General features: G+C 38.0%; 4 protein-coding genes across 4 annotated transcripts; 2 read left to right on the top strand and 2 right to left on the bottom strand.

Moving 5' to 3' along the window:
• The first annotated feature begins 90 nt into the window (after positions 1-90).
• On the top strand, positions 91-8,424 carry LOC141839109 (mRNA-decapping enzyme-like protein). Its single transcript, XM_074726773.1, has 9 exons — positions 91-197; positions 285-478; positions 585-625; positions 1,005-1,054; positions 3,053-3,197; positions 4,852-4,905; positions 6,409-6,532; positions 6,716-7,177; positions 8,087-8,424. The coding sequence occupies exons 2-9, from the start codon at positions 323-325 to the stop codon at positions 8,141-8,143; spliced, it is 1,089 nt and encodes a 362-aa protein (XP_074582874.1). The 5' UTR covers positions 91-197; positions 285-322; the 3' UTR covers positions 8,144-8,424.
• A 3,704-nt stretch (positions 8,425-12,128) lies between these two features.
• LOC141841530 (NDR1/HIN1-like protein 1) lies at positions 12,129-12,868 on the bottom strand. Its single transcript, XM_074729703.1, has one exon. It carries the CDS (start codon positions 12,866-12,868, stop codon positions 12,245-12,247), a length of 624 nt encoding a protein of 207 aa, XP_074585804.1. The 3' UTR covers positions 12,129-12,244.
• Positions 12,869-13,030: 162 nt separating this feature from the next.
• LOC141839311 (receptor protein kinase TMK1-like) lies at positions 13,031-16,007 on the bottom strand. Its single transcript, XM_074727034.1, has 2 exons — positions 13,877-16,007; positions 13,031-13,788 (listed from the first exon to the last, which is right to left on the bottom strand). The coding sequence occupies exons 1-2, from the start codon at positions 15,981-15,983 to the stop codon at positions 13,295-13,297; spliced, it is 2,601 nt and encodes an 866-aa protein (XP_074583135.1). The 5' UTR covers positions 15,984-16,007; the 3' UTR covers positions 13,031-13,294.
• A 3,202-nt stretch (positions 16,008-19,209) lies between these two features.
• LOC141837199 (uncharacterized) lies at positions 19,210-19,758 on the top strand. The gene has a single exon (XM_074724642.1). The coding sequence runs from the start codon at positions 19,210-19,212 to the stop codon at positions 19,756-19,758; it is 549 nt and encodes a 182-aa protein (XP_074580743.1).
• The last annotated feature ends 692 nt before the right edge of the window (positions 19,759-20,450 follow it).

Raw genomic sequence — 20,450 nt, 5'->3', positions numbered from 1 at the left:
CGACGTTTAAAGTAACCTTAACAACGTACGTGTTCACCGATAAAAATATGCCTGTCGTAATCTCACCTCGCTCTTTCTCTTCTTCCCCATTTTTTTTAGTTCCCTTTTCCTCTCTCTCTCTCTCCTTTCTCTCTCCCACTCTCTCATCTCGATCCAAATCCAATTACTAGACTCTCCGAGCGAAGCGAGCAACATTGGTTGAATCTCTCTTGCTTGAACGTTGTTTTCGTGTTTATTCATTCTATTTGTTCTTCGATCGATCCTCATCCTCGAATTGCTGCTAGGTTTTCTCGATTTAGGGTTTTGATCGGGCGACGAAAGCATGGCGACCGGGAAGCTGATGCCCAATCTCGATCAGAACAGTACGAAGGTCCTCAACCTCACTGTTCTCCAGCGGATTGATCCGTTCGTGGAAGAGATCCTTATGACCGCCGCTCATGTCACCCTCTACGAGTTCAACATCGAGCTCAATCAATGGGTGCGTCCCGACTGGAAATTTTCATCCTTAATTTTTCGATAATGCTTCGGCCGGCTTGTTTTTGGTTTTATTGCATCTGATCTGGGATTCTTTTGATTTCCTTCAGAGCCGTAAGGACGTTGAAGGATCCCTGTTCGTTGTCAAGAGGTAACTGGGAGTCTCTCTTCTAAGATATTAAGTGTTGTTAATATCGATTTCTTTTGTCTCCGATTTGAGGTGCCCGTGAATTGTATTTTTCCCTGACAATTCCTCTAGTGCCGACTAAGAGATGGGATTTAGTGATATATATATTTGTATTATTCTTCAACTTATTATTCTTAACTTCACATAATTTGGATGGGGACAGGGTTTTAATTTCTCCATTCAAGTGCTGATTTAATGTGGACCTCATATTTTTTTTTAAAAAAAACATACTGTTCCTGTAATTGGCACTTTCCTTCGATCTAATTCAGTTTTATTATTATTATTATTATTATTATTATTTATTCCCAAGTACTTAAAAGATTAAGTGATTATGTATTTTCAGGAACACACAGCCCAGATTTCAATTCATCGTGATGAATAGACGTAACACAGGTTGGCAATTGGTTCATGTTAGGGCCACATTTTCTTTAATATATTTATTTTTGTTATACTTCTTCATTATGCTGTATTTAGTTGGAAGGGAGGAAGTATGAGAGAAAGGAGGTAATTTAAGTGAGGGCAACAAAAATAAATGAATTACACTAATCATTTTTATTACTTATTTTCACCTGCATTGTTTACTTGGAAGGGATGAGAATGAGAAAAAGCAATATCACCTGCATATGTTGTGTTTATTAGATATTCAAACTTTAGTGTTTCCATTTTTGGAAATATAATGAATTGGATGGAATTAAATTCCTTTCTCCCTTTTTCCTTCCAAGAGATCATGAGAACTTGACAAATTCATTTCTTCCTTTCTTTTCTCCTATTTCTGTTCAAGTAAGCACACCGTTAATAATCAATATTGTCGTAATAGTAAAAATATGAAAATGAACCGTCATATCTGATAGATCTGTTGTTGAAAACGTTTCTTGAAGACTCCAAATGGTGTTTTAGTCTATTTGATATCCTAGGGATTCTTTGCGGTTATTCTCATGGGAAAGAATACATAAGCAGAGTGAATAATAATGAGTAAGGGTCGCATAATAGATTGTAGTTCACATAATAGGTTGTAGATTAGGAAAGAAGGAGGTAGTTACCTACCTTGTTTTTTCATATCTTTGAAAGCTAACTGCCAGGAGGGACAGGAGAAAGCATGATAACACAAACATATAAAAACAAGAAGATAGGATGGAATTTGCCTCTGAAGAGGACATTATGTTTGCAACTGACCAATTTCATATGCATTTTATTCTTCAGCTGAACATTCTGATAAGTACAATACACAAAAGAAGAAGCCTGTTTTTAGTCAGCTATGTGTATTTACCTCCATAACAAGAGTGAGAAGGATGCCAATTTGTCCTTCTTGCCTTTCTTTTGTCACTGTGACTTGTTTGTCTCTGCATCCCAAGTCCATACGGGCCTCCTTGTATTGTGGAAATCACTGATATGATATAGCTGCTTTGTATTATATATCAGAACTCAAAAAACAATTATCTTTGGTTAAATCAGTTGTGGTCATATTAGAGCTTTCCTGTTTATAAAAATAAAATTCTCAATCTAAATGACTAGGAAGATTCAAAATTTATCTATTTAGTTGTGAAATTATGTTATATGTATATCTTTGAAATTCTCATGCGGAAGTTGTGTTTTTATGGCTTGCAATTATAAAATGGTTCAGCATAAGCTGAATTTACTGGATTCGCTTGCTTTTTTCCTTTTTGTCTTTATCTTAGTAAAATAGAGAACTTCATTTTCATTATTTGAAAATGTTTCAACAAATTCAATTGATATCAGATCTAAAATGTAAGAAAATTATCTTACTAGAATTTTTTTGAAAATGTCAAAAGAGTAAAAATTTCAAACAAATAAAATTATGAGATTTCATTTATTACTAAAATGGAATAAATTAAAAAGAAAGCAATTAAAAAGGGGCAATCTAAGTGATACAAAGAATTGTTAGTCCTACCAAAAGGGAGGAGAATATAAGAAAATTTGAATTGATTATTTCGTTTCCTTGGGCCACTGGCTATCTGCTGTGAGTTTCAGGTTTAATACTGATGTCTTAGCAACAAATCCAATAAATCTAAGTGTGGTGCTTGATGTCTTGGTTTATTTTGGAAAGTAAGTTTGTGTGTGAGTTCTCTATTTCAAGAATAGGATGGATCCATCCATCTGTTCTTTACAAGTTGATCAAAGGCAGGTTAAGAAATGATTGAGTTGCTGTTGGTTGTATAAATTAGGAGCTTTTCTGCAATGGTTTAAAAAATTGTTTGTTTACTGTATTCCATTGTGAATTAGTATATGAATTTCAGAATGCTTTAGAAAGTGCTTCAAAAGGTTTAGATGCTTCAAACACATAGAAAATGAATGATAGTGTCCAGATAAATATTCTGTGTGATCTATCAATTTCCGTTACCAGGTTCACTGTGTGCTAATTTTGGTTAACAGATAATCTAGTCGAGGATCTTTTGGGAGATTTCGAGTATGAAGTTCAGGTTCCCTATCTTTTATACCGAAATGCAGCTCAAGAAGTAAATGGCATTTGGTTTTATAATTCACCTGATTGTGAAGCTATTGCAAATCTTTTTAGCAGGTACTAGTTTTGGATCTCAAGATGTTTCTAAAATGATCTCTAATGTGACACTTTGCTCACTTTCATAAGGATTTTATCTTTTTATACCCATCTTTCCTATATGCCAATATATAGTTCCTCTATTCCAGATTACACAAATAACGTGTTAGATTTAGTTGGGATTTTGATTCACATCTCATATTATATGACAACTTTATTTTTTATATTGTGTGACAACATTATTTGAAAATTATGGTTTGGGAATGTTTTAATTAATATATTGTCAAACTTTTGATAAATCATGTCAATTAATATTTGGTAAATGTTCATCTAATTCATTTTTTTGTGTTAGCCCACCTTATTTTGTTTAAATCCATCATTTATGATTAATAAAAGAATATCTACGAAATGTTATTTGATGAAAATGTTGTGTGTACTCAAAACCTTTGTTCAATGATTGTGTATTGAGTCATCGCTCTTCTATTTCATATGGTGTAATACAAAATTCAAATAATTATCTGTTGCTTCATTCTAATTTCTATATATTGCATGCTAAGCAAAACAAAGGATACAGAATGAGTGATTCCTATGCCTAATTTTTAATGGCAATTCAGTTCATCATGATTCCTTGTTTTATTTTCCGTGTCATCGATGAAGCCATAGAATACTGTTATTTGGTAATCATTTGAATGAGATTGGCTATCATTGGGAAAGCAAAGGCAGCAAAGGACATCATTAAAGACACATTGACACTTCTATGCCTTATTGATATAGTTCATCAATGATTTACCTTTGTTTAAAAACAAAAAGCTTTTATTACACAATCTGAATCATTTTATAACTAGAAGTTTAGTTGCAGTAATGAACGTGTTTGGACATTGTTTACTCCATGGAATGGTATTTTAACAAATAACTTATGGTTATTTCTCATCATTAATGTGTCAACATCCATTCAAAAAACCTTTGAAAGTTAATATTCAATCATATACTGGGTAATGTTCCAATATCCAATGATGTCATGAAAAAGATTTAAGTGTCTAACATAAAGGGTAATAAAGGGTAGATGTAAATATTTATTTCTTATGATGTCTAAGCATTTGATATTCCTAATTGGGGAACCATCAATTGGCTGATGCAGTTTTTTATACTTCTGTGGATCACTGTTTTATTATAACAATTGGAAGATACAGTTTTTTATACTTCTATTGATCACTGTTTTATTCTATGTTGCAACTAAGAAGCCAATGTCCAAATTAGAAGCTCCATCATTTTCTAGTTATCACTTACTATATTTGTGCCCAAGAAATAGATTTGTTTGGGGATGAGACAAAGTCAAAGCCTCATATTTGTTCACCTTTGATCTTAGATGCATTTGAAGAACCACAACATAACATGATAACCTCCCATATTCAAATTCTCATTACTATCTGTTATGCTTTTTGACGTAAGTTTCTGAAATCAGGTTTGCTTTTGTACATGATTGTTTACAAGTTACAACATATGCTATTCAATGTTCCTCTTTCATTATGTCCTTGTATATGCATGTGCTTGTGTATATATACACCTTGAAAGTCTTTTCACAGAATCAATAGAAGCTTGTTAAGCATTGGAAGTGAGTTGCAGGATCATTTCATTTATTTCGTTATTTTACATTGATACTCTTTCTTTTATTCAGGATACTAAATGCATATTCCAAAGTACCACCAAAGCCTAAGCTAACTTCTAAAAGGTATTTTATATCTGCTGGTGATTTCATATTTCAGAATATGATAATAGCATACATTTGGAATATATCCATCCCATTGTTCACGGTTGGCTGTTCGTTTACTTTTTCTTCTGTAGGATTTCTACGTGACATTGTTTATTGGCAGAATAAAAATAATGGACTTGCCTTGCATTGGAATGGTTACTAATTGGTTAATGGTTTAGTCATGGTAATGTTTTAAAAACCAAACAAGAACAGTTTCTGGCCTGATCTCGGATAAAGAGACCCAGTCAAAACAGGTGATATGTGGAAAATGGTACAAACACAAAAATTGTTACATAAAGAGAAGGATGAAAAAGGAGCTTGTTGATTTTCTTTTTAAAAAAAACCCAGATGAACAAAGGAAACAACAACAGAAAAAAAATGTAAGCAGATCACATTCCTGAAACAATATTAAAAACCCCTGAAAAACATGCTCAACTTAGATCAAGGAGAGGAGATCCTTCTCCATCTGCTGCTTCCTTCCTTGAATTTAGTCTTTGCCAAACGTGTGTGTTTCAGGTAAGGTGCGATCGAAGAAGGGTGAGATAATAAGAGTGGAAGGAGATATGGAAAGAAGGAATGGTGTTGGTGACACGTAAGAAGGAAGAGATTATTTCTTCACCTATAAGTTGCATAAAGATAAGGATGGAAGAAAGGGAATTGTTGGAAGGATTTAAAAAAGATCCACAGATGAACAATCTAAAACATCAACACAACAAAATTTATACAGGATATGAGTCTTAAAAAAAAGGCATAACATGCACAACTCAGATTCCTCCATCCATGAGAAGAGAGAAAGGAAGAGATAGTGACATGCTGGAATAATATCGGTGGCAGCTGGTCAGATGAAAAGATATTATGATACCTGTTAGTTGCATATATATACACTTTCATAGCATTGACTCAGATGGTTCTATCAATTGGCTAGCCAAACCAGAAACTGGGAGGCCATTTGGTTAAAGAATCAGCCTGGTTTCAAAGAGCTTAGGTGGCTGGAAGATATGACTGTGGTTGACCATGTGTTGATAGGTTACTTTTTCCTGCTGACATTGTTGATTTTCACAATTACAATGTGAGAGTTTGAGTGATCAAATGATGTCAACATATGTTTCATGGTTGTGTGCATAGGTTTCAGCTTAATGGTTGTTTCAAGAGCATAGGTGGCTGGAAGATATTGTTGTGGTTGACCATGTGTTGATAGGCTTCATTTTCCTGCTGCCATTGTAGAGTTTGACTGTTACAACGTGAGAGTAAGTGGTTCAATCATGCCAACATATGTTTTATGGTTGCACACATGGGTTTCAGCTTAATGCTTATGATAGTTGGTGGATTTATTGATAGAATAGCTTAGATTCCCTATTGTCTGTCAGCTTCTTGCATTCACAACGAATGCTGATAATTCTCTCCTTTTTAATTGCTTGAATTTTAGATGATGATATAGTTGTTTTATTGACTGTGTTGAAATGCTATTTCTTCTTGTAACAGTGAGTTTGAGGAGCTTGAAGCTGTACCTACTTCATCAGTTATTGAAGGTCCTCTTGAGCCAATAACATCAGTCACTACATCGGCTCTTGATGTTGCTGATGATGCATTTGTGAATTTTTTCAGTGTATGTTTTCTGCTAAGTAATTTCTTTTATCATACTTTCTATTGGTTTATATTTATCGTTGCTACACATTGCTTTCTATCATTATTTGTGCTGCAGTTTCATATTTAAGTATTGTGTACTGCAAGCCACATAGAGTTTGTTCTTGAATAACTATTTTGGACATAATCTTTTTTTTTTTCTCAGAACGCTATGAACACTGGAAATGCATCAAATGGAACAGTGGCTGGCCAGCCACATCTTGCTGCTGCACCTATTCCTGTAACTACTCATGCATCAAGTGTCAATCCATCTGCTTTGCCAACTGTTCCATCAATTCCTATTCCCTCAGCTTCATCTGTTCCTCTAGTGAAACCTCTGGATAATCTTGAATCTGGCAATGGAAGCGGCAGCTATGCTATGAATCTGGTGAAACCTTCATTTTTCTCACCTGCTCTATCTTCTGCACTGGTAATGCCTCCAGTATCATCCTCTGTTCCAACAGCTCCTCCTCTCCATCCTCCAGTTACTATGCAGCGACCATATGGAACTCCATTACTTCAACCCTTTCCACCTCCTACCCCATCTGCATCACTTACTCCTAATCAAAACTTTGGATCAGTTATCACAAGAGACAAAGTTCGTGATGCACTATTGAGGGTTGTTCAAGTAAGTTCCTTTCCATTATTCTTCACATTTTCTTTACCATCTTTTTTACTCTTTTCTGATCTAAGATAAACTACCATTAGGTTGTCAATGCTGTTATGGATGTAGCATCCAATTTGTTTATTTACGATTGCATAAACTGGATTCATATCGGTGTGGTTTGCTTGTCTCTTTATTTTATACCTCCTTACGCAAGTTGAAAGATGTTCAGTGTAACTTGAAATCTTGTCAGCTAGTGAAAACTAGTAAACAGTTGATGTGATCTTTTATTTATTATAGCTCATTCATCATCTGGTATTGTTTTAGTCAAAAGAACTGTCTACAAAAGCTTTTAATATTGTCTTAAATCTACATTGGATGTTATTGATTTTGTTCCTTTTTCACTTTCTTGTTTAACCCTTCTTTCTATTTTTCCTGCTCCCTTATTGCTCTGATTGCATGGCAGCTGATGTTTAATTTTCTTGTACATGCTGTTCTAATCACATCACTTGCTACTGACAATTCCATGTGATATGTATCTTCTGGTTTTCGATTAAATCTTCCAGGTTGAAGCTTGCTTTTTTCATTAATAGTTGAAAATTGCTTTATAGTTTGGTAATTTGTTGTAGAGAATACATGAAAATAAACTTCAAAGTAGATTTGATTGGATATTTATTTCATATTCTATATTAGTCTATTTTGATGAAAATTTTGCTCATTTGGTAGGTAGAAAGGACCTTGATTTTTGATTTGATCACAATTCATTCGGTTCAGTTGATTCAAGTCAATTTGCACTTTCAGATGGCTAGCAGTAGTAGATTGCTTTCTTTAAAATGATTTCCACAGAGCTGAAGTCGAGCTTTATTGTTGTATAATTACTAGATATGATTTTACTAACCTTGTTTATTCTTATTTTGTGTGTTTTTTGAACAGAACAATGATTTCATTGATATGGTGTATCGTGAGATGCTAAATGGACATTATTCCTGACGAATGATTCCTTGGCAAATGGGATTGATGAGCTTGTTGCATATGGTTGCTAATGATGCAGCTTTTTCTTGTTAGAGCTATTGTAAAAATTGCCAATGTGAGATGAGGGCATGGAACTTTTGTTATATTATTATTATTATTATTTGGGTTGTAAATGAGTGGGAGCATTGCAGTCTTAACTTCGGCGTGTTACTGTTATTTAGTGGGAATTAATCTAATATTTGTTTCTTCGTTGAAATTCTATTAGAAGAGTTTTAATAAGAATTGCATTTTCTTGATTTTATTTTTTTAGTTGTTCATCGATTACTAGAATAGTCAGTGGTCCATCAGTCAGCATCCATCGGGAAGTGTTTGCAGTCGCCAGTCCTCTCGTCACAAAATGTGCACCAACCATCAACCATTAAAAACAAAGCTAAGTTAAATATGTTTGAGGTATAGTTGAATTGGTTATAATGGAATAGACTTAAAGAAAAGGATAAGATTCATTTCATTAGAAAATTAAAATTTTGAATCTTATTTCCTTACAATACTTATGTAGTGTCAATTGTATTTTTCGATTTATCTCTTAATCGTGTAGAATGACGGATTTCATCTTTTATATAAAAAAGCTAAGTTAAATATGGAGCCTACTAAGCATATTGGCTTCCCTCGCTTTGGTTTGAATTTCTTCATTGTTGCTTCATACTTGTCGAACTTGTCAAATATTGAAGATAAATATTGTGTCTGTGTAATATTGAGGAGAGTTGCAACTAAACTTGTCAAATATTAGGCTTAGGCTTCCAATCAATCAATGCCTTTCAAGTTTGACTCCTCTCCTACTTGTTCCAGACCCTCATCCGCTCAATCTCACCGATAATGAAGATGCTCGTGTGCATGAGCAAACACCAAACACATTATAAATTCCACTTTTTTGACTACTGAAACAGTAATTAATGAGATGGTATGCTAAACCCACCGATCGATACAATAACGAGTTGGGATCGATACAGAAATCATTTATTTCTGAGTTGTTTTTGAACCTTCAGTTCTAGATAAACAATAAAAAAAAAAACCTGTTTGATCATTTTAATTGAGTAGCTAGTTTTAGATAACCAACAAAGACTCTTACACATATGCGATGCAATTAGCATGATATATATTTGCCATGAATTTGTTCTACAATATGGTAGATGAGCTGCTGATACCTAACACAATACTGGAAATTAAAGTCTGAGAAGTCGAGAAACAATATTTCACTATGTTGCCTACGACTTATTTAATGCCATATATGTCCCTCCAAATATCCATAAAAACTCTAACCACCTTGACTAACATCCATGCAATTATAAACAAAGTCTCCTGTAATTTATGTGCGGAAGAAAATCCAAAAGATGGCATATTGAAGATAAATTAACAAGGTGATTTATGCAGTTGTTGGACGGCGATATACTTGTAAAGCTCCTCTGTTCTCAGAGATCCGATAGGTAAATCTCTCAGTTAGTGTTCATATCTGCATTTTCCTCCTCTTAGAATTGTGTGTAGTACGTAAATGTCAATTAATGTTCCTAGTAGAGATTTGACCTATGCACCAGACTGGCCGTAACTTTCATTAATTAGAAATAAAGTCCATTCATTCAAAGTAGAACCCATTTAATACTTCAGTTACTGACATACGTATGTAAACAGTGCCTGTTTATGGATTTATTCCTATTTACTCGCGTAGCTACGAATAACCCCATTTATTTGGTTTAGCTTTAATATCTGAGAAAGAGTAATGGCCTGATAGATACAATAAATTCCACTGAGAAAAAAATTTTTTGAAATGTCAAAGTCAATTTTTTGAGAGAACAAATGTCTTTTGGACAAAGAGGAAGTCTGAATTGAGGTGAAGCCATGGAGGCATATGAAAACCTTAAACAACATCTATTAGTGGCATTAACCTTCCAATCACCTCAAGCCTCAACTCAGAACTTGACAATAACAGAAACTCTAATTCACAAGTATGTTTGCGATTTGGCATGACCTTCTTGGCGGCCTCGCCAGCATGAAGCAACAGGTAGCATCGCAGCTTTTACTGTACGTCACCGAGTGTAGTCTATAAATTTCCATTGTTTATTAGTTTCAGCAATCAATACACGCACAGGCTTCGATTTATACGCCTGCTACCCAACCTTTAAATTCCATTAAAGCATTCACCTCTTCTCCTTGCTCCATTCTACATCAGAGCAGGTGGAGGAGATGAAGATAATTAAACAAGACAGAGTGAGAGAGACGGAAGCAATTAACAACTGCAATAAAGAAGTATCTGTTGTTGTATTAAAAGAAGGCAATTAACCTGGAAAACTTCTCCTCTATATAATGAAGCAGAGTAGCAATTGTAGTGGAGGACAAGTCCCAGCTCCCTAGCTACTGGGAATTTGGGAGAGGTTTGTTGATTGTAATTTTAAGGTATGATCTCAGATTCTCGCTTGAAATTTAGTTTTTGTTTGTAATTTACATTGTCGATTGATTGGTGTAGTGGAGATTTAGGCCTTGGTTGATCATGAGCCGGAATAACCACGGGAGGAATCTAATGATGGGGCTGAAGCAGAGGAGGGCTAGAGCTGGGCCGTCGACGCGGGCGGAGGACGAAGAGGAGATGCCAGTGTCGCCGCCGAGCTCGTGCGTGTCGGAGGAGGAGAGGGAAGAGGGGGAGAACAAGTCACCGGAGGCTGCCGCTGCCATGATGCTCGCCGGTTGCCCTCGCTGCCTCATGTACGTCATGCTTTCCGAGAAGGACCCAAAGTGCCCCAAGTGCAAAAGCACGGTGCTCGTCGACTTCCACCGAGGCGGCGGTGGAGGCGGCGCCGCTGGCAGCCCCGGCAAGTCGAGGAGGAGCTAATTCGCGCTAGCTGAGCAAAAAAATCATGATCATATTTGATTAAATTTTTTGCTTAGAAAAATGAAGTCAAAGAATGGAAGCATATCAAGATTCATCCTTCTTGCAAATCTTTATATATAGAGAGTTCTCTATAGAGTTGTTCTTGTTAGTAATTGCATATTAATAGCATAAATATTTAATCTGGTTTTGAGAAATTAATCTCCTTTATATTATTTATATATGTAGCTAGGACTTGTAAAATTAATATAGTTATTTAATGTGAGTTTCTAGCATGGTGCAAGGATATTATTTTCTTTTCTGCTATAAAATCTTAATTAATAAAATAAATAAAAATATGAAGAGTCACTGGGGCAGTTGAGAACAATAATTAGGGAGGAGCAAATTTCAGTTTGGAATATTCCAACTGAAAAAAAATGAATAAGGTCGACAGTTCAGAAAGGATTTTTCGACAGTTGTATTATACGTTCGTTAAACCATTTATTTGCCAACCGCCATTCATGCATTTGCCAACGATTCTGCATTTGCCATGACTTTTCACTATTATCTTTGCAATTTTTTGATGAAAAAAAGTGAAGTTCTACACAAACATGCATTGATTCTCAAAGGAAGGTTGTAATTTTTGATAGTTTTTAATAATTATTTTTTTAGCTTTTACTCGTTTATATAATATCTGATTTATTTTTTTCAATCGAATCAATTTGTTATTCACTCCCACTATCATTCAATCGGTTAAATCGATCGATTAAAACAATTTTTTTAAAAAAATAATAATTTCAAATGAATGAATAATAAATTTCTCTTTGTATAAATTTAACTAATCCTCTTTGTTTATAGAAGAAAAAAAATCAAAGTATTTAAATGAGTTGGAGATTATGAATGCATTAGTGGGGAAGCCACTAATCCAACTTCTACTTAAAATAAGAGCGATGACTCATCTCTAATTTTTTGATAAGAGCGATGACTTAAAGTTTTTTGTTCTCTTCCTCTGTTTTTGATAAGCCATTTTCTCCTCCTTTCCTCTCTAATTAAATTAAAGTAGACGTGAACAGATCAATGATTCTAAAATCGAATTGCAGGAGATGAACATTATTATTATTATTTCGTTTTATCAATTTAACCGATATATTGAAGCTCTGTTCATTATGATTCTAAAAACAATGGTTACAGCCATGGAATTTAGTATGGTATCCATGTGAGAGTACGTAGTTCTTAAGCAAGCGGGAAGTCTTCAATGGAGTCGATCAGATGTCGACGCTGCACCGGGTGTTGTGCTGGAACTCGTATTTGTAGGCGCCGGCGTCCAGCACCAGCAAAGCTGGGCAGTTGACGTGGAGGTGGTACCGGCCGGAGACCCACGTGCCGACCTTCCACCGGAGGCGGCCGTCGACTCGCACAGAGAGGAGGACGTACCCCGCTTGCTGGTCCTGCAACAGAGCGCCGGCGAGGTCGGGGGCAAGGGGGACTGCGCCGCCGAAGAGGTAAGGAGACCAGACGGTGCGTTCCTGGCGGCTCTGGTAGCCGGCGGGAAGCACGGTGGCGGTGGTGATCTGCTGGCGGTGGTAGCGGCCGTAGGCCACGAGGCGGTCGTAGTAGACGCCGATACGGTCGTTGGGGTTGCGGGAGGAGAGGGTGACGTGGAGGACGGAGGTGAGGAAGGCGGCGTCGGCTGTGAGGTTGAGCTGGACGAGGGAGGCGTCATGGAGGTAGAAGCGGGGACCGGTAGGGCGGAGGACGAGCCAGACGACGAGGACGGCGAGGAGGACGAGGGCGATCAGTAGCAGGAAGAAGGCGACGAGGCGGCGGTAAATCCGGCGCTGCTCACACTCGCCGTAGTAGTTGTGGCCGCAGTCCCTCTTCTCCGCCATCGCCGGCGATCGAACACTAGAGGCAGAGGGTGGGATGGGCATCGGCAGGGGTGTGGCTTATAAACTATAAAGAAATGGCGGGTGAGGGCCGATTTTGGCGTGTGGAATTAATCGATTATGGCCGTTTCCCGATCAAGAATAACTTGATACTGCTCTATCATCGTCACGAAGAAGACGACTACTTTGTGTTACAAATGCAAACCATGAAATACTACCGAAATTCTTACATTTCCAGATGCAAACAGGAACTAATTAAACACTCGAGCCCGTAACCAAAACGTTTATCAAGTCAGATTTGGTTTGAACTTCCAACGCAAGAATGACTTCTCAGAGTCAAAGACAAAGTAAAACCACACTATCAAAGATTCAGGGAACTTGCTTAAGAACTAAGCACTGAACTGCTTTCTTCTTCTTCTTCTTCTTCTTTTACCTGCCGGATAATGCAAAAGATGTTGCGACTCCAGTAGGGATGCTTTCCTTGCTGTTGTCATTGATGGTCAAGCTTATGTCGGAATTTCCATCAGATGCTTCCCATCCCATCACCATCTGAAGAAGAGGCTTCGACATATCAACTCCCAGATAGTCCTCCTCATTGCGATCGGCAGGCTTCCATTTCTCAACGAGCGGAGCGAGCACAGCCACTGCATAGCACATGTCGGGCCGCTGGCCGGGGTCTCGCGCAGCGCACTGAACTGCCAATTCTGCAACTGTGCAAATGCTATCAAAGGTATCATCGGCGAGCGTGAGCGTCGAGTCGATGATGGCCTTCAAATCCTCCTTCTTCATTTGGCAGAACCAAGTCAGTAAGTAGTGACTTTCTTCGGGGCGACTCCCATCCAGAGCCTTCAAACCAGTCACTAGCTCCATTAGCACCACCCCGAAACTGAACACATCCACCTTTACAGTAACCTTCCCAGTCGCTAGTTCAACCATGGAACGAAGTTAAAATTGTTATAAATATAAAAGACAAGATTTCTATGTAAAATTCAAAATTGTTGCATAACATACCAGCATACTCCGGAGCTAAATACCCAAAAGTTCCAGCAAGTTTAGTGGCGAGAGAATGTTTCCCATCAGGGGCGAGTTTGGCCAGTCCAAAATCTGAAATTTTAGCTCTATAATCGTCGCCGAGAAGTATATTAGATGACTTGAAATCCCTGTGAATAAAACATTCATTAGCAAATCTATGAAGATATTCGAGTCCCCTAGCAACATCCAATGCAATGTGCAGCCGATGCTTCCACGACAAAGGCTGCAATCCCTCCTCTTTCCAATGGAAAAGATGTTTACTCAAAGCCCCTTGTGGCATATACTCGTACACAAGAAGCTTTTCATTCTCTTCCATGGAGTAGCCTAATATTGATACCAAATGACGGTGGCGGACCCTTGAAAGAACGGCAATTTCAGCTTTGAATTCATCCCAAGCTTTGTTACTTAGCGCTAGAGATTCGGTTCTTTTGACTGCAATGTTAGTTCCATCACGTAACTCTCCCTTGTACACAACTCCAAATCCTCCACGGCCAAGCTCATTCTCTGGGGCAAAATTTCTAGTAGCATCACGAAGAACCTGGATCGATATTACCAAGTTTCCTGCTTCAATTACATGTGCGCCTGTTCCTTCACTGTTATTCACACTAAAATGCTCGCTACCAGCTGCTGTTCTGTTGTTGCCGCTATTTGCCACTGTGATTTTGACTGGTCCATGGGGATCAGAAGAATCCCGAGGATGAACAACGATGCTAACTGGTCGAGAGCTATTCTTTTTCCATCTTTTACAGTAAAATAGAATCAGAATAGCAAGCACGATAATAATAACCACAATTACGATGGGAATAACAATGACCAAAGTTTTCGACTTGGAAGAAGATGAACCGCCTGAAGAGCCAGATGTATCTGATGAGTTACTACTAGCAGGTGTGTTTCCATCGAGAATGACTGTCACTGCATTGGAAAACTTTGGAAAAGGAGGTGAAATACTATTGGAAGAAAGATTTAACAACTTCAACGATTTTAACTTAGTCAAGCTTGATGGGATCGTGCCAGTGAGATTGTTGCCTTGAAGAAAAATCTCAGTGAGTGCTTCCAAGTTCCCGAGTGATGGGCTGATGGTGCCGTTCAATTGATAATTAGGCAAGTTGATTACAGTAGTCTTGCCACCGGCACAAGTTATCCCCAAAGCAGTGCAAGAATTGTTGCCGGACCAGGAGACCATAAGTTTCTGCGGGTACCCAACGCCGTCGAGGAAATCCAAGAGTGCTGACACCTCCGGCGAGCAAGGAATTCCAGGCACAGACTGGCAAAATGAGTTGTCAGAGTATGTGAAATCATCGAAGGTCACCTTTGGGATCGGTCCCATGAAAGCGTTGTTGTCCAAATGCAATGATTGTAGCTGCGGCGAACTCGCCAAACCGGCAGGAACTTGTCCGACCATCTTGTTGTTGTCGAGCCACAGGGTGTTCAACGGCAGGTCCGAGAAGCTCTCTGGAATCTTGCCGGTGAGGCTGTTGGACGACAGCTCGAGGAGGCCCAAGGAGTGCAGGTTGCCGAGGAAATCAGGAAGCGGGCCGACGAGATTGCAAGTCGACACAGACAAGTTGGTGAGCAGAGCCGAATTGGCCAGGTCCGGCGGAAGCATCCACCCTGTGCTCGCGTTCAAGGGGTTCTTGTCCAGATTGATCACTTGCAAATTATCGAGGCCATAGAAGAAGTCCGCCGGAATGGAGTCGAACTGGTTGAAGTCGAGGTAGGCGTACTTGAGTTTGGAGAGCCCTTTGAAGGAGGGAAGAGGCCCTTTCAGTTGGTTGCTCTGGAGGCCGATGTTCTCGAGCATGGAGAGCTTGTTGAAATCTTCAGGGAGGGAGCCGATCAAGCCCAAGCCCTTGGATTGGATCTGAGTGACGCGGCTGCCGGAGCAGAAGATGTAGCGCCACTTCGGGGTGCCGCAGGGGTCCTGGTTGTCATCGGGCCACTCGAGAAGCTCCGCGTTGGACAAACCCTTGCGGAACTTGTCGAGTATCGCGTAGTCGCCGGGGTCGGTGGCGCCACGGGCGGCCGCCGCGAAGGCGGCGAGTAGAAGACACAAAAACAGGATTTTTATCAGAATCCGATACCCCATTACCAGATCGAGTGCCGCCGGCGCAAGAACACTCAATATCGATCAGTGTAAACCATCAAAGATTGGTGCACTCACGGATTCCTGAAACCTCCAAACAACTGCTCTCATCAGAGATCGTTACCAATACAAAAATCCGAGAGAAACGTCAAAAGATAGAACTCAAAAGCAAAAAGATCAAAATCCAGAAGAAAAAGAATGGTACTCACAGAATCAGAATAAGAATCGAAATCTCCACCACCAGAGCAAAGGCGAAGTGCATGCATCACAGATTGCGCCGACTCATCGAATCGTATACCTCATCTAAAACCCAGACAGAGCACAGAGCACCAAAGGAAACGTCTTTTTTGGCAGTGCAGTTGTCTTCCTGCAGATTCATCGCTCATATCAAACGTACCCAACAACAAAAGAAAAGAATTACAGTAAATTTAAAGAAAAAAACTGATTTTTTTCCTTTTCTTTTACGGTAGGTTTTGTTTGGGAGGATGAATTACGCAATCTCGAAATCGCAAGGATTGAATCAGGATGTGGGAAAAAAGGAAAGTTACGCGTGGAAATAATTGCAAGCGCGAATCAAAGATGGAAAAGAAATAAACTTTCTCTTTATTTTATCGATAAGTTCTTCACCCAGCGTACTAATTCTGTTCATCTTTCTTTGAATTCAAAAGCCAAAGCGAGTTGCAGCAATTCCAGAGAGATTTTTGGTGGAAATTAATTGCGTTAACGCTGTCATCCAATTAAGAACAATGAATTACTTCCAAGAGTCGAAGTTAATCCAGTCATGCATGCTTTCATCGTTTGTCGACTCAGTTTGCGATTAATTTTTTGTCTAAAAAAAATCACAGAATTTTAATTGGACGACATGCATGTTCAAATATTCAGTTTAATTTGAAAATGAATAAATGAAACAATTCATGGACATCTCGTCCTTGTTTGGCACCTGCTTTGTTACGTTAATTAATTGAATTTTAGCAATAAATAGGGAAATTAGTATGCCATAATTTGTTAAGTAAAAGAAGAAATTACTAATTTCATCATGCATTTTCAGTGTAAGAATTTGCACTGTACGTTGCTGTCTACAGCTGTTACAAAAATTGTCATTTATAACATAATAATAAAATGTCTTAGAAAAAGGAAATTTTCATTTAAAAAATCCTCTATTTTGTAAAATGATGATAATTCCTGAAGTTAGTAAATGACAACCTTTATAGGGATTAAATGTTTAGCCATATACCAAGATTTTTTAAAAAAATTGTGAACTAAGGAATTTTTTACCAAGTGTAAATGTGTACTAAGCCAGTAGAGATAGATTAGTAATCTCATGTTGAGTTAATGATAGATTAATTCAAGTATCCTAAGATCCAACTAATTCTAACATTAAACGATCTGACTCCATGAATTGCATGCCCATCAGATAAATTGGAAAGTAAAGATGGTTCTGGCTTAACGGATCAGCGTCATCAATAGTTCGAGCACTGTGGACGTATGATATGCCCTATGAGACAATCTAATTCTTGTTGTATGATTATCTCGTCTTATCGTTTGTGGTGGCACTATGGTGGTAACTAGTCAAATCTAGCAAATGAGTCACACCGAACATGACTCACTAGTAAATGTGTCCTACCGCCCATGCAAAGGTTTAGGTTGAACGTGGGGTTGCGACTTGTAGGCCATACATAGCCCATGACACCCCAAGATATAGGGCTCCCACACCAAAGGAAACAAAATTAAGATGGAAAGGTGATTAATATAAATTTGTTTAATTTTTTAATTGAACAAAAAATATATTAATTGGAAAAAAATCAAAAGTAATCAGTGGATAATAAATAATAACTTTTTACTTAAATGGTTGTCTATGACATATTTGTTGAAAGTACAAAGTAGTGATAAGGAATAGTTAGAGAGGATTGATAATTTTATTTAATATACTATTAATGATTTTATTTACTTGGATTTGTGATTATTTTCCTTTTAGTTTCTAGATATTTCAAAGATACAGTACATAGAATTTATGAAAAATATTTTTTTTGTGATTCTAGTGATATTCATGATTCCTATGTGTAGATATTACAATTTGTTTTCTAATTCAAAATTTAGTGCGTTTTGGCTTTGTTTACATTTTTATTATGAAAAATAGTTTTTTGTATTATTTTTTTTTATAATTTAGATGTCTAGGCTTTGGATTCAACTAACTCAAAAACAAGCGGTCTTCCTCCAATTCGCCCAATAGGGCACATCTGCTCCATCAGCACAAGGAAAGGGCTTGTGACCATGCAACATACTAAAAAGTATGACTGTAAATGAATCAAACGTTTGTGAACAAGTTTGATGTTCAACTTGGTAAGAATTTATTTATGTTCGATCAATACATACAAAATCAATTAAATAAATAAGTTTAAATAACTCATTAAATTAAATAAATAAGCTTGAACATATATATGTTCAACTCATTAATATTCATCAATAATATTTATAAACAGTATTCGTGAATAATATTCATGAACAATATTTATAAATCATATTCATCAATAAAACTCTTATCAACATGTTAAACAAAAAAAAAATAAAATAAATAAATAAATTTATATTATTAAATTCAATAACCAAGCAAACATTCTTAAAATATAAAAGTTTCAAACAATCAAATAAACTTTACTTGAGAACTCTATAACATTCAAACGAACTAAATTCAAATCAAACTCATAAAATAATCAAGTCAAATTTAAATAATCATTTTAAAAACTTAATTCATTTTAAGCCCTAGACTTTATTTTATTTGACTTGATTACTTTATCAAATAAATTTAAATATCATAAAATTTATTTAAATTTATCTTGACTTTGACTACCTTATCAAATAAATTTAAATATCATAAATAAAACTTAATTTGTTTACAACCCTACTCAAAAGGTCTCTAAGCTTCTCCAAAATAAGAATCGGGCGGTGGTCAACAACTGGCGCACCTTCCATTTCATGCGGTCAGCGAATTTTTATCGTTTTACGCACGAAATTAATCCCTTTGGGGGAAATATCAAAGCCATGACTCATCTCGTAGTTTATTGCAGAGTTATGACAAAGATGGACCTCGTGTTGCACGATACGAATCGTCATCATGATTAAAGTTGTCACATGAATGCATAAGAACAAAACAGCTATATCACATCAAGAATTCAATATAAGCCACTGGCGGTCCACAGTACGAGTCTGGTGGCAGATCGGTAAACGAACTATGGCGACGACGCAGGAGTCGGCCATCCAGATGCTGAACAGCATCGTGCAGCTCCACCTGGAGAAGACAATGGAAAAGAAGCGGGAGATAGACGCGCAGAAGAAGGAGCTGTGGCGCCTCTTCCAGCTCTTCTTCCTCTTCCTCGCGGTGGTGCTGGCGGCAGAGTTGGGAGCGCCGCCATCGCGCCTCCAGTGCCGGCACTCGTGGGTTCCGATCGGCTTCCTCTCTCTCGCCCACCTCTCCTTCTATGTGGCAGTCGCCCAGACCCTGCGCTGCACCAACAGGTTCAAGTACCAGCGCTGCTGTCACAAGCTGACCCTCGCACTCGCCACCGACCGCCTCAAGCTCGTGAAGATGCGGTTCGCCTCCGCCGCCCTGGCCGGGGCAGAACCGCCGCCTGTGGGGCCCGGAGACTTGGAGATTCACTACCAGGAGGCGCCGGAGAGCTACCTGGGCAAGTTCAGGCGCAACTGGGCCTTGCACTTCGGATTCCTCGTGTGCACCTTCGGCTTCATGGTCTCCGCCTCCGTCCTCCTCCTCTGCTTGTAACAATGCCGCAATGGTAATCGATCTCTTGTTCGTATTAAAATTAATTTGGTTTAGTAGGTTTGTATTTATAAATCTGTTCTGGTTTTCCAAACCACTGCTGATTTTGCAATGACCACGACATTCAACCCCATCGAACTCGTGAGAAGCTAAAAGTCCGCAAATTAATAAAAAATAAATAAATTATTTGGCATTCACTAAAGAATTGTCAATACATAAGAAAATAATTTTACATTTTTAGAAGATGACGTATTTTTCATAGATTGGCCCGTTGAATTTTCACCCAGAACAATCGGTCCGTCTGCGGCAGTTCGGGCTCGGGCCCACATTCCTTCCCTTTTTTAGTATTTCTTCTCAAAGTCAGATCTCATCGATAGGAATGACGGCTAAGCGCCGCTCTCCTCCACAAGCTCAGCATCGATTCGATTACCTTAATTAAAAGGGGATTACTCGTTTATCCGCCTCTAAAATAATTAAACCAAGTAATTAATGAGGTTGGTCACCAAATGCGCATGTGCGCAGCTCCATGCTCACCGCAAACAGCACAATCTTTAGATTCTAGAAATCCATAAAGAAGTGGAGGTGGATCGTACTGTTGGTTAGTGCAAAACGTGGAGAGATAGAGAGAACAGAGAGAGGGTGGGAAAGTAATGGACCATCGGCGGAGTAATTGTAAAGGTCGAGCCGCCACCTAC

Source organism: Curcuma longa, chromosome 11 (assembly GCF_044706935.1).
Source record: "Curcuma longa cultivar G26 ecotype Majalengka, Jawa Barat chromosome 11, ITB_CL_G26_1.1, whole genome shotgun sequence".
NCBI lineage: Eukaryota > Viridiplantae > Streptophyta > Magnoliopsida > Zingiberales > Zingiberaceae > Curcuma > Curcuma longa.
The sequence above is the reverse complement of the archived record's forward strand: the minus strand, read 5'-3'. Positions and strand labels throughout refer to the sequence as shown.

Excerpts from the sequence above, each read along its gene's own strand:
- LOC141841530 (XM_074729703.1), bottom strand. The coding sequence starts at position 12,868 with ATGGCGGAGAAGAGGGACTGCGGCCACAACTACTACGGCGAGTGTGAG.
- LOC141839311 (XM_074727034.1), bottom strand. The coding sequence starts at position 15,983 with ATGGGGTATCGGATTCTGATAAAAATCCTGTTTTTGTGTCTTCTACTC. Across the intron at positions 13,789-13,876 it reads TTTAGCTCCGGAGTATGCTG|CGACTGGGAAGGTTACTGTA; the intron begins GTATGTTATGCA and ends TGGTTGAACTAG.
- LOC141839109 (XM_074726773.1), top strand. The coding sequence starts at position 323 with ATGGCGACCGGGAAGCTGATGCCCAATCTCGATCAGAACAGTACGAAG. Across the intron at positions 479-584 it reads ACATCGAGCTCAATCAATGG|AGCCGTAAGGACGTTGAAGG; the intron begins GTGCGTCCCGAC and ends GATTTCCTTCAG. Across the intron at positions 7,178-8,086 it reads CACTATTGAGGGTTGTTCAA|AACAATGATTTCATTGATAT; the intron begins GTAAGTTCCTTT and ends TTTTTTGAACAG.
- LOC141837199 (XM_074724642.1), top strand. The coding sequence starts at position 19,210 with ATGGCGACGACGCAGGAGTCGGCCATCCAGATGCTGAACAGCATCGTG.